Source organism: Phodopus roborovskii, unplaced genomic scaffold (assembly GCF_943737965.1).
Source record: "Phodopus roborovskii unplaced genomic scaffold, PHOROB, whole genome shotgun sequence".
Classification (NCBI taxonomy): Eukaryota; Metazoa; Chordata; class Mammalia; order Rodentia; family Cricetidae; genus Phodopus; species Phodopus roborovskii.
Window position 1 is genome coordinate 25,879,855 of NW_026126407.1, and position 22,203 is coordinate 25,902,057.

At 39.5% G+C, this 22,203-nt stretch overlaps 2 protein-coding genes across 2 annotated transcripts in view; both read right to left on the reverse strand.

The window, feature by feature from the left end:
* The window catches only part of Meikin (meiotic kinetochore factor), a 44,392-nt gene extending 36,467 nt beyond the window's left edge, over positions 1–7,925 (reverse strand). The window contains exons 1-5 of the mRNA XM_051181549.1: positions 7,732–7,925; positions 7,533–7,626; positions 6,829–6,913; positions 5,263–5,320; positions 967–1,101 (exon numbers count right to left, since the gene is read on the reverse strand). Coding sequence (XP_051037506.1) covers positions 967–1,101; positions 5,263–5,320; positions 6,829–6,913; positions 7,533–7,626; positions 7,732–7,885 — 526 coding nt within the window. The 5' untranslated portion in view covers positions 7,886–7,925. The remainder of the gene's footprint in view (positions 1–966; positions 1,102–5,262; positions 5,321–6,828; positions 6,914–7,532; positions 7,627–7,731) is intronic.
* Positions 7,926–15,749: 7,824 nt separating this feature from the next.
* Acsl6 (acyl-CoA synthetase long chain family member 6) overlaps positions 15,750–22,203 on the reverse strand; it is a 57,799-nt gene continuing 51,345 nt past the window's right edge. Inside the window, exon 21 of the mRNA XM_051180685.1 lies at positions 15,750–16,221. Within this exon, the coding sequence (XP_051036642.1) occupies positions 16,084–16,221 (138 nt within the window). The 3' untranslated portion in view covers positions 15,750–16,083. The remainder of the gene's footprint in view (positions 16,222–22,203) is intronic.

Here is a 22,203-nt window from a genome sequence, read left to right on the forward strand (position 1 = left end):
TAAGCACATTTCTAGGCCTTATTATATTTGTTTACTGATACTCTGTTGCTCAAAGCAAGCTACATAGCTAATCCAAAGTGAAAGAATAGAAAACTACCACAGAGAAATGAGTAATTTAGATGAACATATCAAAACATCAAAGTATCCCTATTATTAACATCTAATCCATAATCCCTCTGACGAAAATATCCCACCAGGCATTGGTAGCACATGCCTTTAGTCCCAGCACTCGGGAGGCAGAGGCAGGTGGAACTCAGAACTCTATGAGTTCAAGGCCAGCCTGGTCTACAGAGCTAGTTCCAGGATAGGCTCCAAAGCAATACAGAAAGACCCTGTCTCGAAAAACCAAAAAAAAAAAAAATAAATAAATAACTTTCCAAAAGATACATCTCTAGAGAATCCCAGCATTTGGGATGTTGAGATAGAGAAACTTCCTTCCTCCCTCCCTCCCTTCCTCTTTCCTCCACTAGGTCTCCTTTGCCCTAGATTCTCCTCTTTTACTTTCAAGTCACTTTTCTGTTTTGTTTCAACATATGAGAGGAAAATATACAATACTTGTCTTTTTATGTCTGGCTGAGGATTCATACCTTCTTCTTTCTAACTCACTGTATCTTTAAGAGTTTATATTCGAAAAGAAAAAGGCACTTTTCTGTTGTTGCAGGATGTTATAAAGAAAAGCCTATGTTATCTTCTGTCATCAACCAAAGGCTCTTTTTATAATAAATAATAAATGTAAATAGCATGAAGAAAATTCAAGCAGGGATTGGGCCTACTTAACATGTTATATACTGGAGTAAGAAAACTGCACAAAATAAAGAAAACAAATAGAAGCACACCCAGATGGCATTATACCTAAAAACAAATATACCTTCACTTCATTATGTGCAAATGTATTCACTGTAAAAATCTATGGACAAAACAACAATTTTATAGCTCAGCCAATGAAGGAGAAAATTCTACTCTCACCCAAGTAATCTGATCCTCTGAAGATCTCAGGTGATGAGAAGCTACTACTTCTACTCTCTTCAGGACTCTTTGAATATGAGTCTATGTCTGAACAACTCAAGGGACAACTGGAAATATCAGGCTCCACAGTTAGCCCTGTAAAATAAAGTGAAATAAAAAAGGATGAACAGAATAGAGAATAGACTGGAATCCCACTAATGCACATCTGTAGAAATATACACATAGTTATATACCAAGAATTTAACACTGACTTCATACACAATTAGAAAGTCATAATATTATCAGTAATTTTGATTTAAATATTAGACAAAAATACTTTGATGTTGATAAACACATTTTAATTCTTCCCTAAATTTTACCTTTATGGCCTATTCTTTATTCATTTCAGCTGTAATTCTAGCTCAAAACTTCAAGTTCTATATATAAGCAATTCACTAGCTAAAAAGAAAAAAGGATGACTCCAGTTATTCCATCCCCCCCAAAAAAAGACAGACTAACACAAATGAAAAAAAGATCAACAAAAGACTGAACAGACATCCCAGAAATATGCTCATGTATGTGCACAGACTTTTATGAAGACATGTAAGTAGTTTAGTGGAGAGAAGATTGTCTTTTAAACAAATTGTATTAGAGTAACTTCATATGCATATGTAAAACCAAATTAAAGGTTGGGTGTGTGACTTTGTGGTAGAATGCTTGCCAGCATGTGTGAAGCCCTGGGTCCAAGCCCTTCAGCCCCAAAAACAAAACCCCAAAGAAAACAAAACAAAAACTGAGCTGAAGAGATGGCTCAGCAGTTAAGAACACCTGATTTTCTTGCAGATCGCCTGGATTTCATCTGTGTAGCAGCTAACAACCACTCCTAACTCTGTTTCCACAGAGTCTGAGACATTCTCCTTGAACACCACACACACACATGTGGTACATATACATACATGCAGACACACTCCTACACATTAAAAATAAATTTTAAAAACTTAGTTTATACCATAAACTAAAAAACTAACACTAAGGTAGGCATGTTGGTTCATGCTTCATGGAATAGGATTATAGTCCTACCTACTCAGGAGGCTGAAGCAGGAAATTCTATCTGGTTTATAAAATTTAAGGCCAGTCTGGGAAATTCAGTGAGATGTTTCCTTAAAATAAAAAGTATAAAAGAGATCTGGGGGAAAGACAATGCAAAAGCAACATTATAAATAGAAGAGCTACACACTGTGTGGTAATCAGTGTTCATAAAGGGCCCAGATATACACCCTGAACCAAGGCTGCCAAGAAAGACAACCTGTAGAGAAACTCAAACTGCTCTGACAGCAACAACAGCAAAATTTAGCACTGACACACACACACACACACAACACACACACACACACACACACACACACACACACACACACACACAGGTGTACGCGCGCTGACCTGGATACAAACTTGGGGTCACAAGTTGCTATTTAGGCAATGGACACTGGGAAAAGCAGCTTGAACTCAGATAATATCAAACTGCAAAAGTTATTATAAGCATGCACAAAATATAACCCTTACAGCTTGTCCTCATTCCTACTTTACTCCCCTTTCCCTACCTCCTACTTGCCTTTTCTTTCTTCCTTTCTTTCTTTCTTTCTTTCTTTTTTTATTTTTATTTTTTTAATTAAGACAGGATCATCCTATGCAGCCCTGGCTGTTCTGTAACTCACTATGTAGAGTAGTCTGTACTGAAACTCACAGAGATCCTAATGCCTCTGCTTCCTGAGCACTGGGATTAAAGGTATGCTCCATCATGCATGGCTTCTTTTTTAATCCTTATTATTACTATTTTTAACTTTAATAGTCTTTAAATTACTTGATTATTCGCTCAGTCTCCTAGCTCCTTAGTGGGAATGTAGGCAAAGTACCCAATTGCTTTTTAATGCATTTTAGTATCTGGTTTGATGTTAAATTGTTTCTGTTACAGTTGTCTGTATCAATGATAGTGGGGAAACCTGTTCCCCAAAAGCTGTAAGTACAGACAGCTGAACAGTCACACTGCGATGTTCTTCTGATTGATCTAAGCAAAGACTGAAGGCTAGCCAGTACCACACACATGCTGTATTTTCTTCTTTACCAAGAGATTTAGAAATATCCTTGATCACTTATATTAATAACAATGGCTCCTGAGAAGCCTCAAACAGCAAGACATACCAAAGCATTTTCTCAGTGGATCTAGATAGTTTCATATTTCTAGATGTTGGCACAAATGTCAAAATAGATTTTGATTTTGCCTCTGTGAGCTTTGTTATCAAAGTAATCATATTATGAAAGACCTAACAATCTGGTATCTCATGGGAAGAAATCATCTATATTTCAGTGTCTTTGTAGGAGCCAGTAAAATTCCAGTATGAAGGATGAATAAGCCCAGTGCTGAAGGTGCATTTAGAAGTCTAAATGTATTTATTTCATTATCACTGTTGAGATTTGAGGTCTCCTTAGAAGAAAGCATGGGCCCTTTCTTTTACTGCTGCTTGTAAGTTGTAAGCCAATTCTATTGTCTTAATTTTGTCAATAATCAAATGTCATCAGGGAAATTTTCATTAGATGGTAATGATTATTGAAAAAGCATAAAAAGGTGTTCTCATAAGTGTCTTCTTGGGTATTCATGATGCACATGTGCAGACATGGTCATTGTGCTGGATAGGTTTATGTTAACTGACTCAAGCTGAAGTCATCACAGAAAAGGGAGCCTCAATTGAGAAAATGCCCCATTAGATGGGGTTGTAGGCAAACCTGTAGAGCATTTTCTTAATTAGTGACTGATGTGTGAGGGCCCAACCCACCATGGGCAGGCCATTCCTGGGCTGGTAGTCCTGATTTCTGTAAGAACGAAGCAAGGGAGGTCAAGATCATGAAGGAGAAATCTATAGAGGTAGCTGAACCAAGCTCCTGGAAACTCATGAACCCTAGACCAACAGCTATGGAGCCTCCATGGGACTGAGTTAGGCCCTCTGCATGTGGGAGACAGTGGTGTAGCTTGGTTATCTGACAGGCCCCTGGCAGTAGGACGAGGTGCATGAGCTAGCTTGCTGGAGTTCATTGTCTATGGTGGGATGCTGTGCCCAACCTCAATGCAGTGGGGAGGGCTTGGTCTGGCCTCATCTTAATGAGCCAGGCTTTGTTGACTCCCCATGACAGCCCTTACTCATTGATAGGAATAGATGGATGGTGGGCTGGGAGGAAGATGAGGGAGGTGGGAGAACAGGTGGAGGGGGGAACTGTGACTGGCATGTAAAATGAAATTAAAATAAATAACTAACCAAAAGAAAGCAGACTGAGCAAGTCATGGGGAGTAAACCAGTAAGCAGCACCCCTTTATGTCCTCTACATCAGCTCCAGCTTCCAGGAGCTCATTTGAGTTCCTGTCCTGACTTCCTTCAATGATGAACTGTGATGAAAAGCATACTCCCAATAAACCCTTTCCTCCCCAACTTGCTTTGGTGATGGTGTTTCATCACAGCAATAGTAACTCTAACTAGGACAGTCATCTTCATCTGCATGAGCATAGTCTCTCAAAAGCCAAGTATTTAAAAGCAATGGTGTCCTCTTCTTTGAAAGCAACCACACCACTGATTAAACAAAATTCAACAAGTTGTATGGTGACTACAACTATTTTGAAAATGTACAAACTCAGTTTCCATGGAAGTGGCATCTGGCTTGATACTTTTCACAAGGGTTCAAGAAGTAAAACTTCTTCTTACATCCTCTCATCTCAGAATCAAGAGGCACCACTGCATTGTATGTAACGCTGGGTCCACTAGGGTCATAACTTGGATCCACACTGGCAGGTCCACTCCTCAAGGCATGATGCAGCCCTTGTGTCAGCTGTACCTGCCTCTGCCCTGAGCTTACTTGCTCTGGCCCTGGTGTCCAGCAGCAGGCCCTACTGTGACTCCTCCAGCTTTGGGTGCCAGCAAGGCCTGCAGGAACACTTTTGTACATATTGTTTCTTTTGCATGGATTTCTCTTTGCCATCTTTTTGAATAGCTATTTACCTTCAGATCTCACTTCAGATACTCCCCTCACATGGAAGCATTTCCTAATATTTCCAGCTAAGCAAAATTGATTACATTCAAGTCATTCTCTTTTGTAACATGTCACAACTACAGTTCTGTATGTACTGGTGTAAATGCGTAGAACACAGTCAGAAGGATTCATGTTAGACTAGGGGAAAGACATCTTCTGTTTCACCAAAATGAGATGCCAAGCAATACAAATGAGTGCATATGTTTGGAGAAGAGACAAAAGGCTGTTACCTGTTAGTCTTACCTGAAACTAGTTCACTACTTGATGAACAACTGTCAATCTTGAAGTCATTAGTCACTGACTCCTATGAGGAAAAATAAGAATTAAAGATATAGTACAAATTGTGATATGGATATTTTAATTTAATTTTATTCTTTTGATATTTGGTTTGTTTTGAAAAATGGATGTCAAGTTTGTATGTTAATTTCATGGATATATGAGAATATTGATCACACATAATCTGCTATTCAATATTAAATCAAAAAATAAATACTAAATTGCTAAGAATCAACGTGAGGAACTATTGATAATCAACTCAGTATTGTGAGACAAAATAGTAAACAGAAGGTGAATATTTTTCCGTTCCCCTAGGAAGGAAGGACTTTTCCTAACTCTTTAAATAAAGAGCAAAATAAATCAAAAGAAAAAGTGATATAAAAGTCCAAAATAATAAAATTAAAGACTCATAAGTCAATGAAAATATTTGGTATGTGTGTAAAACTATCTTCGGTATATAATGAACAGATACTTCATAACAGAAGAAATACAAATGGACAATAAATGAGAAAAAAGGACTGATTTCATATGCATTCAAAGAAATGGAAAAGAAGATAACATGCAGTGTTTCATCTTTTATCGTTTTGAATAAGAGTGTGCTGATTTGCCAACATTAATTACAAAATGTTGAACACATCCACCCTTTGGCCTAATGCAAAGTACTTATCTTAAATTACAACCTGAGAAACAAAGAAAATCCTATAGAAGTGTGTCTATCAATGCCCACAAAAACACTGGAAACTTGGTCTCTCAATCTCAATAAGACAGTCAAACACATTTTAGTATATCTATTAGATATATTTTGAAGACACTAAAATATTATAAATACTTTAAGACTATTTAATAACAAGGTAATACATAAATTGTAAAATGTTTTTAAAGCACAGAAATATGCAGCAATTTGAAGAAAGTTTTATGGTATTTTGAATATTTAAATCATCTACACAGAATACTTCACCATATACTGTTAAAATACAATATCAAAATCCTCTTTTTAAATGTCTTATGTGAAACTGTCATTTCCTAAACACAGGTCTGGTGGGCTGAGGCAGAAGAATTATAAGTTTAAAGATAGCTTCTGCTATGCAGTGAAGGTCCTGCCTCAAAAAGTTAGATTATAATAAAAGAATATTAGAATGCTCTGTAGCATACTGAATCCTTAGTGCTCAATCATGTTTCTATTTGCCAATGGACACTCAAATGGAAAACATGAAAATGGTCTTAAAATATTAAGATTTTGGGAAAAAAGCTTTCATCCATATAAAAAAATTAATATTTTGAATCTGAAAAATAGAACAATAATAAGTAACATCTCCCCCAGTATTCACTAAAAGATGTGAAAAAGTTGGAAGTGCATAATTATGAACCTACTTAAGAAACCCAAGGGCTCCCTAGGTAAAGACATATCAATGCAATAAAAACACTAGAAACTATTAGATACCAATTAACAAAGTTCATTCTTTTATCCAGAGTCACCTCAGCTTCTACCCGTCTCTACCTTAATTTATGTAAGCATGGGAGAAACATACATACTCTCAGTGGAGTTATCTTCTTATCTGAGGTCTCCTTGCCAGGACTATTTTCTCGCAGGCTTTCCCCTCCTGTAACACTTAACTGACTGCAAATAAACAAAACAGTTTACAGCATCTGTCTTTGACTATGTCTTTTTGTAGTTTAAAATCTGAAAGTTCCTTTAAAGACATCTTGGAGAACCAACTACGAGATTTGCACCAAAGGCTGAATGATGCCACAAATGCTTGCCTAGAGGTTCATTTTTAAGTAACTTGGCAAGCCTTCTATACTAAAATGAATCTGTCTGGGCTGGGGGCTGTAGCTCAGTTTGTAGAGTGCCTTAAACCCCAGCATAATGGCACAAATCTTTAATTCCAGATTTGGGAGGTGGAGGCATGAATATCTGTTAAGGGCAACCTCTACTAAGTAGGGAATTTGAGGCCAGCCTGGGCTACATGATACTGTCATTCATAAATAAATATATATGTGTGTTACCTGTAAATGCATATATAACATAACACACACATATGTGAGAAAAAGATGTAAGAGAATATGTGTGCACTCTGCCCCCTACCCCCATGGACCTGGGTCCGTGTTTTGGGAGCAGAACCAGAACATTCATCTTCTCCCTTGACTCCTTGAATTAAAGCCTACTAAGCTGAAGCTAAACTTAAAACTTTCTGAAAAAGCGAAGTTGCTCAGGGCTGTTATCCTAGGCTACCCACCTTGGCAGCTGTGAGCTGCTACCTCTGGGTCTGCTCAATTCTTCGTTTTCAGTAATCTTCCGCAATCCCTGCTCTTTGCCCTTTCCCTTCAGACCTGCGAGAGGGTGCCATGTTTCAGGGAACCTGCTCGTGCCCCTACTCAACCCCAGTCGAGGCCCGGCCAAGGCCCACTCGCCACCCAGGCCTGCTGAACTTCGACCTGGCGGCGCCTCTGTCTTCCCAGGGAGGGCTAGGTCCGGCTTTGGGGTGAGGTTGAGCCTCTCACCAGCCCTTTTCTTGTGGGTATAGACCCGTCGAGGCCACATGGCCACTCCACCCATGTCAGAGTGCCCTACACGTCCCATCTTGTCCATCGCCTTCTTGGGGAACTGGCCACCCACAGTGCAACGCCCTGCTGTGCAGGTGCCTCCCTCAAGACTGCTTTTTATAGTCGCAAAGGCTTCTGGGAAGATGGTGGACAGCTCCGGCCACGCCCTGTTACCGGCAAAGCAAGGCCTGGGCTATGAGACTTGCCTCTGAGTTACTGAACTTGAACCAGACTCCTTAAGTTTGGTTCGCACACACACACACACACACACACACACACACACACACACACACACACACACACACCACCGCCCCCACACACCCACCCCACACCACACAAACACACACACACACACACACACATACACACACACACCACCACCACCACAAGCCCCCTACACCACACATACACACCACACACACACACATCCCCCCACACCACACACACACACACACCACACAGACACACCACCACCATCCACCCACCCACACACACACACCTGTGCCCAGCAGGTCATTGCTTTTAGTTAGAATGACCCAACACCTGTTATTCACATCCAGCTGTTCTGAGCACTGTATTTGACCCTAGCCATGGAGTTTTAAGTCTCTGAGCTCAGGGAGTGAGAATGGGAAGTTAACCTCACTCACTCAGGGCAGATTTGTTAGAGATGGCTTTATCTGATAAGTATATCAAGCACATCGCAACCATGTTTTTATTCTTAAAAAAAAAAAAAGCAGCATTCGACAATACTGAAAATGCAGTCTGTAAAGATGACATTAGGAAGAGTATTGTGTGTGCTCGTATGCAGATGAGTATACATGTTCGAGAAGGCCAGAGGACTTTCTAAACCTCCACCGCTTTTGTTTAAGATTCAGTCTGTTAGCAAACCTGGAGTACACTGATTTGGCCTAGACTGCATGGTTGACACACTCCGGGCATTTTCCTGTCTGCCTCTCCAGCAAGGTGCTTACAGATGCACAAGGCCCTGTCAACTTTATAAAGTAGATACAGGGGATCTGAACTCAGGTTCTCCTACTCATCCCTCATCCTGAGAGTCCAGTAGTATGTATGTGAATGCAAACTGAATTTTCGTAATAAAATTATACTGAATTTTACAATTGAAAATTGGCTCATGGAATATTATGGCTATCTATTACTCATCAAAATATTGCTTTGTAAAGAGCAAAGGGATCCTTATGAGCAGTCTTGCCTGCTTAGGTATATCAGTGCTTTGTGTCACTGACTTAGTATTGGCCAAGCACCTTGCTGCCTTAGGCACTGTGTTGTGGGAACATGAATAAATAACAACGGGTCCTTCAGTCAGAGATCTCACAGTCTTGCTGCACTCTGAGTAGTAATCACAGTCCGACATTCTTTTGGGGGGCATGCCCACGACATGCAAACAGCCTCTCATTCATATACCAAGTCTCCTGGCTCCTCTCATTGCTTTGGGTGACTTCTGTGAAAACAAATAACACTGTTCTTAATGTTCTTAAACGATTTGTAGGAGCCCTGGAACTTGGGAGCTACTAGATCTGGAAAAGTAAGAAACACTTAAAGCAAAACGAGCTTAAGCCAAAAGCCTCTCTAGTCTTTGGTAATCCCATTCCCTAAATGGTTTTTGTTTGTTTGAGACAAGGTTATCCAGGGTGCATCTGGAACTCATTACCTACAGATCACCTGCCTCCACCTCTTCAGTACTAGGATTAAAGGCATGTGCCACTGTGCCCAACTCCCTAAAGGTTATCCCTCCTCCAAATACAGTCCCATAAAGCCCAGGCTAGTATCTAATTGCTATGTAGCCAAGAATGACCATAAACTTCTGATCTTCCTGCCTCTACCTCCTAAGTGCTGAAATTACTGGCAGGTGCCCCATTGCCTAATTATATTTCAGTAGCGCCTGGAATCAAACTCAGGGCTTGGTACATATTAGGCAAGCACTCACTCTACTGAGATAGTTACCCATTTTCCCAACCCCAATGAAAGCATTCACCAATGTGCCAACAAGTGAAGAGTTTTAGGAATTAAGACCAATGAGATGTCTTAATAGGTAAAAGCACTTGTCTTGGGGTCTGTAGAGATGATTCAGGGGCTAAGAACATGCCCTGCTATTGCAGAGAACCTGTGTTCACTTCCGTGAACTCACATAGAGGATTAATCTATATCTCCAATTCCAGGGAATCTCATACCTTCTTCTGGCTCCTGTGGAACACATACATGCACACAGACAAAACTCATACACATAAATTTTTTTAAAAAATGCTTTCCATGCAAAATCAACAACTTAACTCCATCTCCAGAACCCATGATAGAAGAAAAGAACCAATTCATAAACCTTGTTCTCTGGGGGATGGAGAAGTGGCTCAGTGGTTATGAGATCTGGCTGCTCTTGCAGACCCAGGTTCAATTCCCAGCATCCATATGGATGCTCAGAAATGACTATTACTTCAGTCAGTCCTGGGGGATCCCATGTCCTCTTCTGACTTCCCTAGGCACAGACAATCATACTCACAAAATAAATAAAAATAGTTTTAAAAATTTTTCCCTCTTACCTCTACATGCATCTGGGCACATAGGCACCACAATCACATTTTTCAGTGGAGAAAACCATGTCCTAAGAAAGCTCATGAAGGCAGGTGATTTACATAGGTGGCATAGCTACCTGGGTATTTGTCTAGCAAGTTGGTCATGCTTTCATCCCTCCTCATAGGGAGGAGGCAGGAGGAGTAGAAAGTGGGGTAGGCAGAGCCATCTCAACTCAGTCATCTCTCTCTTCTCCATCTCCAAATACAAACAGCCATGCAAGTATTCACAAAGGAGGCTTAACTTGAACTTCTTCCATTCACCTATTTTACTGCTCCCACCATAGACCCAGAACACCACTGGGTATGTTCAAGTTCAACATATATGAGTTAGACTAGATTTGAAACAGTCAGACATGAACTTCTATGAGGAAACAGGTTTCAAATGTTGATGAGATTTTTGAAGAAAAAACTGTGGTTTTGGAGTGCTTGAAACCCAAAGAAAATCTTATGAAATAATATGTTTGGTGTGTGTTTGCTTGATTGATTGAGTGATCCACTGAGAGGCTTTGCTTACAGTGATATCCATGGATGTCAGGGATCTAAATGAAAGCTTAGATTACAAGAATGGAAGAAATAACAAAGGCAGGTAAAATATAGCTTCAGATATTGTAATCATAATTCAGTGAAACATATAAAGAAGGGCCAAGAGGATTTTCCTTTAATAGACTTTCTTGAGAGCAGCTACTGTAGGGTGATATGAAGCTAAAATCTCAAGCAACTGTCCCAGTGGGGATGGGGCAAAGAGACTACCAACCAGTGAATCCTCTGGAAAGCTTCTAAGCTTGGAGGAGCTTACTTTTGTTTTGTTTTGTTTGGTTATGTATATGCTTGTGCCTGAGTAAGTTTTATATGTACCATGTGCATACAGGAAAGTGTGGAGGCCAGAATAGGGCATCGGATTCACTGCAACTAGAGTGATGAGCACTGGAGTTGTGAGCCATGATGTAAGTACTAGGAACCAACTCCCAATTCAACTCTGTAAGAGTACTAAGTGCTATTAACCACTGAGCTATCTCTCCAGTCCTAAGGCTGGGTTTTCAAAGGAAATGACAGAAGTTGTGGGGGGGGGCACTTTAAAAAAAAAGTTCAAGGCATAGAAGAAAGGGAGAGTCATTGGTGTGATTGCAGCCAAGGCTTCCAGAGGAAGTGGCAGGAGAAGACACACTAGCTTTTGTGTACTGAAGTAAGGAGTCAGAACTTCATTCTGGAGACTACAAAGAAGGGTTCAAAGAAACAGTGAGAAGGAAAGTATTGTGACAAGGTTTTCAATTTAGAAAGATGTCATGGCAAAATCTGGAAAAGTGGAGTGGGATCATGAAGACTATTTTAAGAAAGCACTGTACTATTTCAAACCAACAAGAGTGGCTTAAACTATACAAATGGCTGTAGACTGGAAAGGAACAGATAAGAGCAAATAAATGATGGCATAATCTTCACAAATTGGACATGGTAAATAAAGTACACCATTTTAAGAAACTATATCTTTTGCTGGGAGATGGTAGTGCACGCCTTTAATCCCAGCACTCAGGAGGTAGAGGCAGGTGGATCTCTGTGAATTCAAGGCCAACCTGGTCTACAGAGCAAGTTACAGGACAGCCAGGACTACACAGAGAAACTCTGTTTCAAAAAGAAAAGAAAAGAAAAGAAATAAAAAAACTATATATTTCTTTTAGTTTTTAGTTGATTAGATGGACGTTATGGAAATGTTAAAGACCATTATCCTGATGGAAAATTTTGAAATGTTATTAGTTCTTTGGGAGACTGGAAGTTATTTCAATCCAGAACTTGAAAGTAGCAAGGGTTCCAGCAAAGGCCTGTACAACAGAAAGTCCCTGAGTGCACTTAAGCTGTCCATACTTAGTCATGTCTAACTACTTAAAGTGTGAGAATACTTATAGAGGATGTAGAATATGCTGGTACAAAAGCTTCGTGATTGGGTACTAAGTACACTAATGATTATCAAACACATTCCCAAGAGGGAATTGCATCATACAAGCATACAACAGAAATTATAAACGATTTTGAGAAATAAAAAACTTTATTTTTTTACAAAAGTTTTCATCAGTGCATTTTGTATTTGATGTTCATGCTGTTATAACAAAGCAAACTAAAATATAATTACAGTTAAGGTACATCTATGCATATTTAAAAAGTAATATTTTAATTCCTTGATTTTCAAAATTTGAAAGTAGAATAAGCAATTCTTCAAAAAATAGCCATTTTCCCCTCCCCATGCAATCATTGCAATGATTTAACAAGGAAAAGTAAAATGAGCATCCAGATGAGTGCTTAAATGGCACTATTACCTCCTGAAAACCCTAGATTTAGAAACACTTGCTTACATTTTTTAACTGTGCATCTCCTCTGCAGTACAACCACTAGTGTATTCTCAATGAAGAGACTCTCATTCGGGGGACCACTCCTCATGAATGCTGACCTCATTCTCATGGGATTATTTGTATATTCCCAGGCAGGATTATGCAGCAAACTTAAGAGAGAGCTTAAGACTGTCAGGATCCTTTTTACCATTGTGGTGTTTTCTTAAAATAAAAAAAATGGTCATGAAAATACAGCCAACTTATAATTGATTAGTTTTACATAATGATTACTCATTCTTTTGTCCTGAGATATTAAGCAAATTTGTAAGTAGGTTACCTTCATGCAAAATATATAATTTTCCATTCTTTACATTCATTTTCTAGTATTTTGCATTTTGAATAACTGTATCACCTTTATGCTTAATGCATGTGAAACATAAAGAACAACTCATTTATTATGGCAGAAAACTTAATTATCATTGGTTCTTTCATGGGCAATACAATCAAATTTTAAGTGCTGATTTCAAATTGCTAAAACATTACCTAGCTGTACAATGCTCACTGGAGATTTTTGAGGTTCCTCCCCCCACCCCAGGCTTGTGAGGAAGACACAGTTTGGCTACTCCTTGAACCTCTGAGTTTGACATCATATTACATGGAGCTAGGCCTGCATATCACACCCAGCCAATCTTCTCTGCCACCTGGAGGGGAAGTCTCAATACTATGTATAAAGACATCTTTTGTAGCAAATGGGAGCAATGGATACATCTGTTTTATAGTGTTTACCCCAATGGGGTTGGTTTGTTGAAAATGTGAGAATTAGTAACATGTTTGAGTGGAAAATAAATAAAAATGCCAAACATTTAAGAATGTGTTTATAATTAAGGAATCAAGTCTCTCTGGCCTTTCAACTTTAAACAGTATATGGTGCCCACTGGGACTGTGAGAAGTCTTAAGTACTTAGCCTTTTTCTCTATATTGGTTAAAGAGAAACACAAACTTATTTTTCATTACCTGAGGTAAGATTGGGAAATCTGAAGCAAGAAGGATTTTTTTTCATTGATAATATGATGTTTTATTTCTTTCTTGTTACAAACTTAAGTAGTGTTTCACAGAGGAGCAAGAGGACAGGTGATGCATTTAAGGCCCACTGTTAACTTCCTAAGTACATCTGCACCATCCCATGAAGGATGCTATAGCTCTCATACAGATTGGGAAGTTCAATAAAAACAAAATCTTTTGAGAAACACACAACAAAGGTTGTCAGTAATTAATCACATCTAACTACAATGAAGAATAAATAGAATAAGGATACATTTTTAAATAATTTGCTTAAATTGTAATGTTCAAAAATTCTGTTGGAATTAAAGTCAACTATGAGATTTTAGTCAAGTAGAAGGGCAATGGGAAACAGCTTTTTTTTATTTGAAATGCAAAATTCCTTGCTGTTAAAATGAGTATCTAATTCAGGTGATGACCTTCAATTTTAATTATCAAACATGTGTTAGGTGTCTAAAAAGCCAATGCTTCTCACATGTGGCTTTGGATGTGTTGTCTAGTCAGAAATGTCTTTCAAATTTAGTGGAGCTCAGTGGTACAGCACTTGCCTAGCATGTACAAGGTTTTGATCCTGCACACTGTAAAAGAAACTAATGTGACAGGATTTGCTCATTTATTCAAAGTCACATTAGGTACAACAATGAGTCTTCAGAGAGAGTATGCCCAAGGAATGTATCTAGATTTTGAAAAAAATACTCCAGTAACTACATCAATCGAAGCTGAGATCAAGACTCAACATGACTGAAACATGTGTATGGTCAATGACATAGATCATCCAACAGACTTGGACAATGATGCAGGTTCTAACTGATAGCATTCACTTACAAATGGGTGGGACCATTCAATAGGCCTGCATGAAGATGCAAGTTGTAACTGACAACATTCACTTAAACCAAGTTGGATTTCTTCCAAAGCTAAGGAGCTCTTGTCCTGCTACACTGATCATATATGTATTTGGAAAGATCATGTGGACTGCACGAGTTCTCTATATACTTTCAGAGTCCTGTTCCATCAGAAGAGAAAGACTTCCCTAGGGACCTTGCCCTCCTCAGGTCCAATTTATTGCATGGACCTGAATTGCACTGTCCATGGTATCGAGGCTTTTAGTTACATCAGAATCTTGGCCCCCAGATTCAGGATGCATCTTAATATAGGGTACAATTAAGGTTTTATGGTCAAACTTAGGAACATCTAGAGATCCTAAGATCCATTAATAGGTCTTCCTCTATGTTGGCCTTAAATAGTTTTCTAGGAAAATTTTGAAGAAGTGTTTCCATGTCATGTCATCGAAGAGTAATTTTATTTGGAAATAGCATCTATTCCTCCTCACATTTGCCTTAATGAAAAGAAAGCAAAGTTACTCAGACCTGGAATAGATATACTGAAAATGGAAAAGGAAGGGTAAGACTCTAGTAGGAACACAGGTACATGAATTGTCACCCATCCTGAGAAATCATTGAGTTTCTTCCCCTAAGTGTTTGCCAGGAATCCATTTGCTGCAGTCAACACACTTTTTTTTTTTTTAAGATTCATTATGGTAAGAAATCTGTAAACACACATACACCCTATATGTAGTTTTGTACATAGGTTCTGAATATTTTAGGGAGCTTGATAAATGAGAAAATGTACTGAAAGAACTTTGAGAGTTGTTAAATAAATATAATACTTTTAAAAAGAACATCTGCATTTCCATTTTTTATGAATAAAAGTAAAAATCAGAGAGAAGGCTTTTGCATCAACAAGGATGATCGTGTTAAAGATGAGAGTCAGGTCACATGTGAACTATCATGTTTTGTTTGGGCATGACTTCCTACATCTTGCTTTATCTTTTGAGTCTGATCTAACTGTGATCCTTGACAGTTATTTAATGAGGTAGTCCACATTGCCTAGACATTCACTATATCTGGTTATTATTCCACAAATAATTAAGTACAATATATCAGTTATGTTTTTCCTTTATGTTTAATGGAATTCTGTGAACATTGCGAATGAATATATTACTTTTAGTGGTACACAGTTCTTGAGAAAGTGTCTTGATTTGTTTTTACATTGCCATTTGCAATATGTTTTTAGCAGCTTGCTACAATATCATTTAATAAAAATAAAATGTACTTGGTGATGGTAGAGAAAATATTGTTAGAGACTTCTTGGGTCAGGAAAGGCTCAGTCGCAAAACCGGGTGCTTGTTCATTTTCAGCTGCGTCACTCTGGTTCCTTTCTTTCAAGAATAACTATAATATTGCTGCAAAGTTCATTGGACTGAGATGAACCCTCCTTGAGCTTCACATGGAGACTGAGTAAAGCTCTTCTATTTGTTTTTTGAAGTACTCTCTCAGCTCAGGTCTCTTAGCCTTTAGTGTTGGTGTCAGCAAACCATTTTGAACTGAGAACATGTCACAATGGATGTAAATGGCTTTAACCTAAAAACCAAATGCAGAATATATCTTTAATAGGAATAAAACACAGCAGTCATAGCATAAAAGTATAGGCACCTTGACTTTAGCATACCATTCTGAGTCAAAATTATATTCAAATAAATTTTAGCCCATTTGATATGTCTGAAAGCCATCCTTTCCTTTTGCCACTCATTCATTCATTCATTCATTCATCCATCCATCCACTTGGCAACTCAATAGACATGAGCAAGTTGCTTGCCCTGAGAATACAAGGAGTCCTAAGTACCAAAACCCACAGTAGTGTGAGTTAGTGTTTACAGAGCAGACTGAAGGATGCTGGAACATTTTAACATGATGTGCAGAGAATGATGAGCATGGACCTGAGTTAGGGGAGAGCCAGATGTAGTCAGGGAAAATTTCACAATCAGGTGAGTGTTAAAAAAAAAAAAAAAAGAACAACAGCTTCTTAGCTGGTGGAGTGCTTGCCTACCATGTATGATGCATGCCTTTGATCTCTAATATCGTATAAAGCCAGGGTGTGGTGTTGAATAGCCAGCACTCATGAGGTAGAGGCAGGAAGGCCAGAAGTTCAAAGTCACCCTTGGCTATATATCAAGTTCAAATTCAGCTTAAGATACATGAGACCTTTTCTTAAATAAACAAATAGTCAAACATCGAAAAGGGAAATGTGGATGCAGGAGGGTACCACAAGCACAGTCCTCAAGAACAAAACCAGCAGTTGAAAAGAAGCAGGGTATCTAAGGGGAGAGCTAAGTAGCATCTTGTTACATAAGAAAATCAAGTGTAGGAGGTATGAGGATGAAGGCATAGACAGCCCAGTGGTAGAGAAAGCCAAACGTTACCCAAGCAGAAGAGGAAAGGACTAGGATATTTTTAGAGTGCAATGGCACAGACCCACACGCATTGTAGAGAGAGGTCTCCAGGAGAAATTGGAAGATGACTTTGGGAAGAGTTAAGAATAGAAGTATATGTTCCATTTGTTGGGAACAAGACAATAGCCTACATCAGTAGTTCTCAGCTCTCTTAGTGCTGCCACCTTTTAATACAGTTCCTCATGTTATGGTGACCCCAAACCATACATTTTTTTCATTGTTACTTATAACTGTAATATTGTTATGAATTGTAATATAAATATCTGGTAGGCAGGATATCTGATATGCATCCCCTGTGAAAGGGTCATTTGACCTCTGAAGGCATTGTACGCACAGGCTGAGAACCGCTGTTCTACACAAGGGTGGAGGCAGACATAAGAGATAGGTAAGCAGTTCAGGATGAATTGCAGACATAGTGACAAGATTCAATATGGAGGGAAGCTGCTATGAGGAATCTTCAGTGTCTGCCTTAGATGGCTGCCTAGAGACACTGTAATCTGTATTAAGAATACAAAGAGAAGGGAAGACTCAATGAGGTAATACTGTGTTTTACTGTGGATATTTTTGGTTTCCAAGACATCTCATGTAACTCAGGATGGCCTTATTCACTATGGAGCTGAGCACACTCTAAAGCTTATGATCCCCCTTTCTTTCTCCACTTCCTCAGTGCTAAGGTGACAGGTAGATGTCACTACACCAGTTTATGCAGCAGGGGGAATAGAACACAAGGCTCTGTGTGTGCTGGGCAAGCACTCTACCAATTGAGCCACATCCCCAGCCCATGCCATGCATTTTTGTCAAGCTTTTTAGAGTGGGGCATAGAAGGATCTGATCTAGGGTTCTCACTGCTGCCTTCTACAAGGAAGAGCCCAGGCTTCCGAGACAAACGCCCTCGGCAAGGTGGAATGAGCACATGAAAGGACTGAGGGATGGTCTAGGGGTGTCTCAGAGCTTCTGTCATACTGGGCTCCAGCAGGAAGACTCCCGGGCTATTCTCTGAGAATATTATATCTGAACTGTGGCTGAGCACTGAAGCGGCACAATCTCTAAGAAATTGTGTCCTGCTAACTGGAACCAAATTAAGTGTTTTTGTTGTTGTTGCTTAGTGAGTTTAGTAACTTATATTATTAAATAGTTGGACTAAATATCATTGTGATATATACTTTAAAATCACATCAGAATGTGTATGTTAAGATACAAACACAGATTCAGGAACAGCTTAGATAATCAATATTCACTGAGCATATGCAGTGTGTCAGCTACTATATTATGCATCAGGGATACAAAGAGAAACTAATAGCTCTTACTCACATGGAACTATAATTCAACAAGTGATACCATTCCCCACTTCCCCCATGTTAATAGAACCAGATTTAGTCAGAGTCCAGAATACATACCATGACAATCCTGTTCTCTGATTTCTCAGCTAGAGAAGAGCCATGAGATCCAAAAAACATTTTGCTTCCCTAACAAATGTCAGACATGGCTACCTCCATCTCCTCCCCTCTTCCTTATTTGAATATGAGTGGTGTTGAGAGCTATTGCAGCCACCTTGCCACCTTGGAGAAAAGTCAACACACTAAGAGAATAGAGAGAAGTTGAAAGACAGGAAGAGTCATTGGCTTTGAGGACCTGTAGCTACCTGGGATCTTCCATCTTTCCACTTATGCAAAGAAGGAAACCCCAGTAGAATTTGAGCCAGTTTTTTTTTCTGTGTGAGTTGACTGCATTTCTTTTTAATACATCACATAACCCAGGCTTCGCAGCATTTGAGTTGTGTTTCATTTTTATGTTTCTTTTCATTGTTATGACCAAAACAGTATCCTCTGGTTCAGTGTCAGAGGGATTGAGTCCCCCATTGAGGAGGACAAAACACAGTGGCTCCACTGGTGACTGGGAATGAGGCAGCAGCTTGCTCACACAGAGGCAGACAGAAGGCAGAGAGATTTAGACCAGAACCAGAGGTGTTTGTGACCTTCTGAAACCACAGGGAGCAACTCCTGCCAGCCAGGTCTCACTTCTTAAAAGCTCCATGACCTTCAAAATAGGTTGGGAACTGAATGTTCAAAACAATACCCTGTGAGAGACATCACATCCAAATCATAACAGACAAGGTTCTTTAAAAAAAAAAAAAAAAAAAAAAGGGATGTTTGAGCTGAACTTGGAAGAAGAAGTAGGATTTGGTCAGATGTGGAAATGGGAGAGGGGGTAGAGTAGGCTGCTGTGTGGCTCGAGTGTGTGCTCAGGCAGAGGGGATGGTGCCCACATCTCCCCAGCCTATTACAAGTGCAGGCTGGAGCATGTGGTACATATGATATTGAAGATCAGCGGGACTGTAAAGAGCAGTACATCTTCCTGGCATTTTTGACCGTCATTCTTGACATAGTTTTTAAATGCCAGCAAGCTGGGCCAGATGACACTTAAGATGGATCAAGGGGCTGGAGAGATGTATCTGATATTAATAGTGCAGTGTTCTAGCAGGTGACTAGAGGTGACAAAGAATTCTTACAAAAAAAAAACCCTCCATTATATTCACTGATTTTTTCAACACCCCCCAAAAAAACAATCTAAAACAAAACCCTCAATACAAAAAGAAAACTGACCCCTGAAAATATTATATTTCTAACTTTTTTAAAAAGGCTTTTATGAAAAATTAAATTCTGGAATTTAATCCATATTTTAATGAAATAAATGTCAAAAATTTCAAAGCTAAGCATTGTTGTGTCCCTCTTTATCTCTAGGAAACTTGTGCAAATGAAGGATAAACCATTACCTTAGGTAGGTAATGGGTGTGCCAGGAGGGGAGCAGGCAGTGTGCTAAAGCTGCAGATACAGTAGCTGCCTTTACCAGGAGTTATATAGTGCAAGGGTTTCTATCTGGGTACTCAAATTAAATGGCTGGAAATCAGAGGCTCTTGGCTGAAGAAGGCTTCATACAGTGTTCCAAAATCAAGTTTCTAGGTCTGGGACATGGCTCAGTGAGTAAAGTCATTGTTTTGCAGGCATGACAACTTGGGTTAAAGCTCAGAACCCCCTTTTTTGTGGATGTGGTGTTACATGCTTGTAATCCCAGCATTGGGGGCAGGAAGATTACTGGGGCTTTTTCTGGCCATCTGGTCTAGCCTAACTGGTGGGTTCCAGGCTAATGAGAGATTCCACTTTAAAGGAGCAGATGGCATTCTTGCAAATAACAACTGAGGCTGTCCTCCAACTGCCATACATATGTGGACACATTGCACCCTCACATATGTAAACATACACATACATGTCATTAAAAAGTTAAGTTCCTGATATTGAAAACCTTCTCAGTATGCTTGCTACCCAAAACAGACAAGATTTCTTTGAATCTTATGAAATACAGCTTCCCCTAGTGTGTTGTTAGCACACATAAAGTCCTAAGACACTTGACGTTCCTTGAAACAGGTCCCAATGGAAAAGCTTAAAGTACTGAGAAGCAGGAAACATACACAGGCCACTTCTCAGGTAGTATGACATGGGTTGTGGGTGGTTATGAGTCAGGGACAGGAAGGTTGGGGTGGGAGAGAGACAAAGAGGCTCATGGAGGCGGGGTGAAAGAGGATTAGATGGGAAGGTCAGATGGTTAGGGATAGGGAAGATAGATTTTAGCTGTTTCCAAACCAACAAGAGGGCACGTTTTATGTAAACTGTATTGGAAGTTACAGGGCTGGAGAGATGGATCAGGGGTTAAAGGCACTTACTGTTCCTGTACAGGACCAGGGTTTGGTTCCAGTACTTATATGATGGCTCACAACAATCTGCAATGCCCATTACAGAGTTCTGATGCCCTCGTCTGACTTCTGTGGACTTTGTATGCACATGGTACACAGATATACATGGAAAACACTTAACACAAAAAGTAAACATGAATATAACTTTTAAAAGCCTTTTTAAAAAAATTTAGAAATCACCATTTTGTGGTGAATATTTTTGGGTTTTTTTTTTTTTTTTTTTTTTTGAGACATGGTCTTGGGTAGTTTGGGATGGTCTCCAACTCCCCATATAGCTGAGGACGGCCTTGAACTTGTGATATCTCTGCTTCCTCATCTTAGAATAGCAAGGCTACAGCACCACACCCCTCACCTACCTTCTTTTCTTTATAGAGTTATTATGATTTTCCCAAGGAAATGTACAAGCCAGGATACAATGTCTACAGCCTGGCTACCAGCTCTTCTGATTTTCCAGTGGGACATGGGAGCACTTGAGTAACCAGGCAGGACTCTACATTCAGTCCAAAGACTGGAAATGTAGCTGTGATGGCAGACACCCCAGAAAGTGCAGTACAGGAACAAATGATAGCTTTCACAGAGAGCCACATGACATTTCTTAGGTGGTGTGGAGACTAGGAAGGGACAAGGTCTCAAGGGGAAGGGCTTAAAACAGGCTGTCAAATCAGCTCCTGAAGCGCAACTGAGTGTGCTGCCCTTCTACCCAGCTGTCTGCAGGACTGTTCTGCCTGAGCTTGTACCACCATATCCAGCCCTGCAAAGAGGGCCAAATGGACCTGGGGCCTGAATCCAGCTCACAATTTAGCCCTTCAGTGAGCAGATCAGAGCAACACCACTGCCAGGCTATCAGGAGTGGCCCTGGGTCCATTTACATTCCTACACAAAATACCTATACAATTGACTCCGGTGACCATGTGAGTGCTGGGAATCAAGCCAGGGTCCTCTGGAAGAACAATGACTTCTCTTAACCACTGAGCCATCTCTTCAGCCTTGTGTGTGTGTGTGTGTGTGTGTGTGTGTGTGTGTGTGTGTGTGTGTGTATGCATGTATGTATGTGACTATGTATGTGTGTGTATGTATGTATTGTGTATGTATGTATATATGTATGTGAGTATGTATTTATGTATACATGTATGTATGTGATTTTGTATGTGTGTATGTATGTATTGTGTATGTATGTATATATGTATGTGAGTATGTATTTATGTATGTATATGCATTTATTTTTTGAGATATTGCCTCTCACTATGCAGCTCTGGTTGGCCCAGAACTCACTGTATAATCTCATAGGGATCCATTACCTCTGCTTCCTAAGTGCACTACCATGCCTGGCTCTTTGTAACTTTTAATATATTTTATAGAAGAAA